Source organism: Antrostomus carolinensis, unplaced genomic scaffold, assembly GCF_000700745.2.
Source record: "Antrostomus carolinensis isolate BGI_N321 unplaced genomic scaffold, ASM70074v2 scaffold37625, whole genome shotgun sequence".
Lineage (NCBI taxonomy): Eukaryota > Metazoa > Chordata > Aves > Caprimulgiformes > Caprimulgidae > Antrostomus > Antrostomus carolinensis.
Window position 1 is genome coordinate 563 of NW_010317741.1, and position 7,356 is coordinate 7,918.

Below are 7,356 nucleotides of genomic sequence, written 5' to 3' on the forward strand. Positions count from 1 at the left end.
CCTCCTCTGCACTGGCTCCAGTAGGTCCATGTCCTTCTGATGTTGGTGGCCTCAGAACAGGACACAGCACTGTAGGTGGGGTCTCACCAGAGCAGAGTAGAGGGGCAGAATCCCCTTCCTCAACCTTGGATGGGGTTGGACTTTTTTCAGTGGTATCCAGCGACAGGACAAGGACAATGGGCACAAACTGGAACACTGAAATGGAAAGCTCCATCTGAAGATGAGGAGAAAGCTCTTTACTGTAAGGGTGGCAGGGCATAGGGACAGGCTGCCCAGAGACGTTGTGGAGTCTCCAAGACTGGGGAGATTCCAAACCCGCCTGGATGCCATCTTGTGCAGCCTGCTCTAGGTGAACCTGCTTTGGCAGCGGGTTTGGACGAGATGATCTTCAGAGGTCCCTTCCAACCCCCACCATTCTGTGATTCTGTGTCTTACGTATCTCCATGGGTGGAGACTCCACAACCCCTCCAGGGAACCTGTGCCAGGTTGGAATTTAAAGAAAAAAAAAAATTACCAGCAAAAATGGACCATTAGCCAAGTAACACACTGCTGTGGCTGTGTGAGAACCCCCACAGACACACAGAAGCTGCTGTGGGGGGGTTTCCTCAGGGTCCTCCTGTAGACACAGCCACGCCCTGATGGTCCACTGGGTTCTGCTCTGCCCCACGCCAGCTCCCCACCACCCTCACAGTGGGGGTCAGTGGAGGAACAGGTAACGGGACTGCTGCTGGCTCACACTCTGTGCGTGGCACCACCGAGGTGCCTGCTCCAGTGAGACTTACGTGCTCCAAGGGCCCATCTCTGGGAGCTGTCTGTCCACAGGAGATGAAGAATCAGCTCTGGCAGAAATGGCTCTCTGCAACAGAAGAAATGCATTGCCTGATCTCCTAGGTTTTTGCCTCTCATGCTCTCTGTGTTGAAGTGAAAATACCTGTCTTCCACCACTCTTGTTTTCTAGAGGGGGAGTGCAAAATGACACCTGAGGGTGCGCTGGAGAGGGACGGTCATGGAGTCCACACTGGCGCCAATGGAATTACATACGTCGGCAGATGGAAAAATGACAAGGTAATTTACAGTATTCCTTAATTTTAAACTTTCTGTGGGTTTGGAATGGAGCCTGTCGCACTATATCCACCCTTAAAAAGACACAGAAAGGAAAGTCATAACCTGAGAAGGATCAGGCCAATGCTGCAGGCTCTTCTTCCACTTGGGAATCTTGTCAGAGCCCAGTCTGAAGATCTGAGACACTTGGGGTCTTCAGATGTCCTTCTGCCTCCTGAGGTTCCTGCAAACACCTTGCTGGCAGGCAGGCAGGCAGGCCCCGGTGAAACACCCAGGCTAGGCATGGCCCTCCTGCGTGCGTACACACACCACACACAGCCCACAGTGAAACAGGAGCTCTGGCTATTGTTTGGCTGCCCTTGGTTACCAAGTTCCCCAGGAATGAATTACTAAGTATAGGAAAATTGCTTATTTTATTGATGCTGGAGAGGAGACAGTCCTTAAATAAAGGTCTGCAATTAGGAAACGGCATCTTGTGGCTTTATTAGATCTAGTCTGGCTTTTTTTTTTTTTTTTTTCCCTCTGTTTCAGTTTTTTACAGAAATTTTGGTGCAATGATAAGAATTAAGATTATGGCACAGAAGTGCTTTACAGCACAGATTTAAATCCCCAGGCTTGGCTTAGTAGCATAGGCTGAACAAATGAAAGACTTGCTCTGCCTTGATCCACAGAAAGAAATCCTGGAGAATTTAATTAACCCCTCAGGCTGTTAGGGTAGATGAGTTATTTGCAGGGCTGGGGACAGCAGTTCCGTGCTCCATAGACTGCTGTGAGACTACCAACAGAGGAGGGGTTTATTGGACACTGTGGCTGGCCAGAAACTTCTAAGCTGTTACCCAAAATCCTGGTAGAAGCAGGAACCTGTCTAAATCTGAAAGAATAGTCACTTTCCTCTCCATTATCATATCTGAATACCATAGCAGACTCAAAGGGAGCAACCTGAAAGGATATTGTTATGAAAGGAAATAATACTGTAAGCATAAACATGAACCATTGTCTTTATCCTTCATCTCTCATTAAATGCAGATGAATGGTACTGGAAGGCTACAACATCCTTCTGGGGCAGTTTATGAAGGCAACTTCAAAGACAACATGTTTCATGGGGCTGGAACCTACACGTTTCCAAATGGAGCAAAGTACATTGGACCATTCAATGAAAACAAGTATGTTTGAAGTGGATGAGTCATGTACTCTTTTCTCTCATTTTTGATTTAATAAGCTCTAAAGTCCAAATAAAATTCACCCTGCATGGGAGTAGGTTTCTTTTGCTACCAGTGAAACTTGCTCTGGCTACCTGAGATTGCTGATCCCAGTTCATGAGATCAGTGAAAAGCCTGAGATTCATTCCCAGTCAGAAGTTTTTGAGATGGTTATTCAACTCACCCACTTTTTGTTACCAGGTCTCTGGGCTCAGGCAGAGTTCAGAGAAACAGAACAGTTCAGACCCCTTACAGAGCCGTTGTGTCAGGCTGTCTGCCTTCAGATGCATGCAGAAAGAGAGCGCTGATTTGCGCTGATAGTTTGCAAAGTTTGTATTTACTTATTTTTTGAGGTGAGGTACAAATTTCAGAGAGATGGGAAAATGTGGGGGTTTATTTTCATCACTCAGAATAAAGTATTTTAGAGCCACTCCTCATCATCAGCAGCCAAGTTCATTTCTTTTGAATAAAGGTGTGTGTTTGATACCACCTTTTCCTAAAACAAGAAGTCAATACCTACTTCATAATCCACAAAGCAGATTTAATGAGAAGATTAACCATTAAAAAATGAAATGAGAACATTCATGTTTATTCCCCTTAAATGACTTCTCTGTCAAATTTGCTAATTTGATTTAGGTTTAATTTTTCTTTAAGTACCTCCCCAGTCCAGTATCTGAAATAAATCTAAAATGTATGTTTGTTAATATGTGGTCTTTCATCAGAAAAAAAGCTCTGTCTTGCCCTGCTGACCAAAAATAATAGCCACAATAGTACTAGAAGGATGACCAATTCTATTTTTAAATGTTCAGACACCAAATGTTACAAAATGTACCTGGATACAATATGGGAACCTGTACGACAGTTCCAATGTTTGGGGAAAGAATAGAGACATTTATTTCAATGCTTTAGAAGAGATTGAGTTAAGTTACGCCTCAATTACAGTGGCATGTTAAAATCTGCTTCAGGACTTTGGTCTCTTGCTGTCATATGAAGTGACAGATGTGAATTCTGCATGAAGCCTAAACCTGTGAGTACTCATCACTTCAGCATAGATCATATATGAAGCTTTACAGGCATTTTCTCTTAAAAATCTTTGGGTGATGCCTCTACTCTCCTGTGAAAATACAGCCCATCGTTGCAAAGGGGCCAGCATAGTGCTTGTCACTAGTAGCTGATCTCTAGAGAAAACCAGCTGGTTCTGATTTGAACTCGTGATTTCAAGGAACTAAAATGCTGACGTAGATCTGCCCTTGACGGCAGAGATCCACTGCTGTTTTCACAAGGGAATTAAGACTTCTCCTTTTTGATGCTGGTTTGTGACTGTTAATACACCCTGACAGCCCGATGACAGGCTATTTTGCTGAGTTTCAGGATTGCTAGTTTCCACCTACACATGAGACAAGTGTCAGTTCACCGGATCACTGTGGCTTTCGTGGGAGAACATAACCAGGCAGCACCATAGCAACTTGTGGTGACTGCTGGGTGGCTTCATTTTTTAAGGGAAACACATCTCCACTAATTGATTTGCAAAGTTATTATCCCCTCATTTGCAAGGGATGCTGATGCATAGGCATTTCTTCTGTATAGCAGTTTTCAAGTATAACGATGAGCTTGGTCACAGCTCTCAAAGATCAGCAGAAATAATGTGGTTTATGAGGACTGAATTCACAAGGCAGTTACTTTTTCCATTCCCCCCCCATCCCCCCACAGGAGACTGTAAATCCTCGCATTTTGTCATAACATCATCTAGCAGGATGGGGAAAGGGTGAGAGAGGGTGGATTTTTACAGCAAGAAGATGACACAGTAACTGGCTGCATACACTTACCCATCTTTAAGGTGCCCCTAATGAAAGCCTGGAGAAACTTCAGAGGACTTAATCCCTCCTAACTTTAAATCATGACTGGGACTATGATGTTTTTCCTGGAGAGGCTACATGCTGGGAGGATGCTAGTATAAATACGGTGTTGCAAAGAAAGGAATATGTTCCTTGGCTGTCTAACCCCTGTGCTTTGTATGTCAAAACTTTTAACAGGCTAGGACGTAGGAGAAAGTCAAGGCAGGTACTTACCACTACACCGGGGAGGTTCTGATTCCTGGCAGTTTGCTTATCTCGGCAGTGCACACACATCACCGTGCTGCCACAGACTGACTGCGTTCTCAACAGGCTGGATTTATGTCATTACAGGATGGAAGGTGAAGGAGACTTCATAGATGAAAATGGAGTGGAGTGGAGTGGCACATTCCATGGCACAGCAGCATTGGGACTGAAGCAGAAGTTGAAAATGTAGCTGTTTGGCACCGACAGTGGCACGGGTTAAAGGCAGCTCTCTGATTGCATTCTGGGCTCAACAGCTGTGACCAGTTTTCAACAGGCATTGATTTCTTCATATATTTATTAATAATAACCCCTGAGGATGCATGTCAGTAATAAATAAAGTGAAGTTTGTTTTTTTTTCTTTTCACACTGATCAGCTGAAATCTCCTAGGTGAAAACCTTAAAGAAATGAGGTTGGATAGGGTGAATTTATAAGTGACGCAGTTGATGATGACTAGAATTCTTTTTTTATTTATTTTAACTTGCCCTAGGAATGTCTTTCTCTCTGCATTTCACAAAAAAAAACCCAACCTGTCATCAACAAATGAAGCCTCATCTATGCTCAACTTTTGTAACTTTTCCCAGGAAAATAAACCTCTCCACCCAGGGAAGCTTTTGCAAACACAGCACTCGTATATGATCATGTTTACCTTAAGCCACGGTGGGGTCAGGGCAGAGAGCAAGTGCAGCTGTAGTGTGGCAGTTCCTCCCCACAGGTTGAGCCCATCAACCCCAGGCTCCAGTACCCAACTGCTTAAGGACAGACCTCTGCCATGCACCAAAGCTGCTTTTCTCTGGGAAGGGCAGTAGCTAGAAGAGTGCACAGGGGATGCTGATCACTGCCACTGTCCCATCAGAAAGTCTAATGCAATGAAAAATCTTGCTGTTTGCATTTGGTCACCAAAAGTCTCTGCATTAAATGAATCTAAATGCTTTGCTTTACAAAGCAGAAAAACTGCTTTCTAGTTTTTTAAAAAAACCAACCACAACATACCAGTGCTGTCAGGAAAAAATGTCAAGTCTTTGCTTGCCAGATATTTAATGGGAGTTTTAGTAAATCCTTGTCCTTGCTTCCATTTGCAGATGCAATGTAAAAATGCTGTTCCTTCAGATGTGCCTTCAAATACTCGGCTCATTTTGCTAGGATTTGGAAAAATCTTGGTCCCTGTGGTTTCTTAGCAAAATGAATAAACCAGCACGTTATCAGTGGACTGAAACATAGTGGGCCATCTGAAACAGAGCAGCTCATGGATCATTTGGCAATATAATGCCTTTCAGCCCTCTTTGTTAAAACTGCCTGTAGGAAAATCTCTATTTGAAATGTTTTGTTCACAGATTTGTGAAGCTAAATATTTATTTATTTATTTATTTATTAAATCTTTCCTAGCTTGAGCTGTTTGTTGGTTTCACAGCTATCTTTGACCCACCAAAAAGACTTCAGAGGTAGCAGCATCTTCCACAGAGCTTCTCTTGATCTATGAGCCTGTCCTTTCAGCTCCTTTACAAGGACTCCACGTCACCACATTTATCTGTGCTGCACAGCAATTACACTGATTGAGGCTGTGCGGTTTTTATATATCAGGTTTTCTGCCTGTAGGGTAGATTTGAAGCAGATCTTTGTCTTCCACAGAGAAATTAGTCTGCCTTTTGTTACTGTTCCTCCTCCTTTGTGTCTTCCTGCTCTTAACACTTTGGAGTAACTCACTGGATTAGCTTAAACCTTTTCCTGACACCCCTGGCCTTGGGTTACCTGCATTCTCCCCACACTTTCGCGACGCCCTTCAGAGCAAGAAGCCTTGCAGGGCCTTAGTGAAGAAGTGGAGCAGGGGTGGAGGACTGCTGCCTTCCACTCTCCCGCTTCCCTCCAAGCCCGTATTTATTTTTACTCAAAGGAAATTTTTAATGATCTAACAAGCAACAGAAAATACACAAGTGCTGGTGGTTGCTGTGCCTCTGCCAGGGCTACTTTGGCAACCTTGCTCTTGGCTCCTGAATGAAAGAAGGTGAGCTCTCTTGGCCCTGCCATCCCTAGGGACACCATGCATGGTAGGAGACTGAGGGTGTCAGAGAAAGTGGGGAGGAGCTGGTCCTGTCTCCCTGTCCCCAGCTGCAGGCTGCCTCGCTTGGGTGCCACAGGAGGTACTTAAGAACCTCCGAGCTCGGCGAAGCAGCAGAGACCACATCAGCACCCAGCTCTCACCGCACGGCCCCGCCGCTTCACAAGGCTTCTCGCTCTCCCTTCCCAGCAGTGTGCAATTCTAATTAAAAAGGGAAAAAAAAAGTCGGTATCATCTTCTTCCAAGCGCCCAGCCCTGATTTTTGCATGGGGATCCAAGGATGTGACCCGAAGATTACATAATTAGAAGGCATTTGTTATGCCTGCGTTTCAAATCAGTGATTAGCATGTGACAGTCCCATCCTGGGAAACGTCAAGCCACCATTGCTCTCCTCTCTCTCCTTTCTTGCACAGTGCTAATTCCCAACTCTGGCAACTGCCAGTGCTGAAGGATCTTCACCTAGCCTGGGGTAAGTTTAAAATGTACTTGGCATGGGATGAAGATTGAGATTAATAATACAATTTTTCATGTTATTGGAAAAGGCTAGAGCTGTAGCTCTTTAATGTTGCATGTGCAGCACATAAAATGATATTTAAAGCTTTTTGCATCTTCAGTACCCACAGTTACTTCCAGCTGATTTCTTCTAGGACTGTGTATAGAGATCTAGCTTATTAGTGTGCTGGAGAATCTTGTGAGGTTGTATTTATATTAAGGTCTCCAAAATGTCAAGTTAAAAAGACCATTTTTTGCTCTTACTGTTTAAGAGGTAAATTGTGGTCTCGTACTGAATTGAAGTATTTGAATGACAACTGCATTAGAGTCAGCTGGAGACAAAGCGCGAGAGTGAGGAGAGTAAATCCCTGATTTTTTTTGCTCTCTTTAGAGGACTGGGAGTTGTTCTCCAAGTGGGAGATTTAAAACAGCCGGCAGGATTAAGACAGT

The 7,356-nt window shown here is 44.3% G+C and overlaps 1 protein-coding gene across 1 annotated transcript; it reads left to right on the forward strand.

Annotated features, from left to right (window-relative positions):
• Positions 1-922: 922 nt before the first annotated feature.
• Positions 923-4,550, forward strand: MORN2 (MORN repeat containing 2; the record flags this gene model as incomplete). Its single annotated transcript, XM_010168686.1, has 3 exons — positions 923-1,065; positions 2,089-2,225; positions 4,448-4,550. Coding segments are annotated over 3 exons (383 nt in total), but the record flags the coding sequence as incomplete, so codon positions are not given.
• Positions 4,551-7,356: the final 2,806 nt, after the last annotated feature.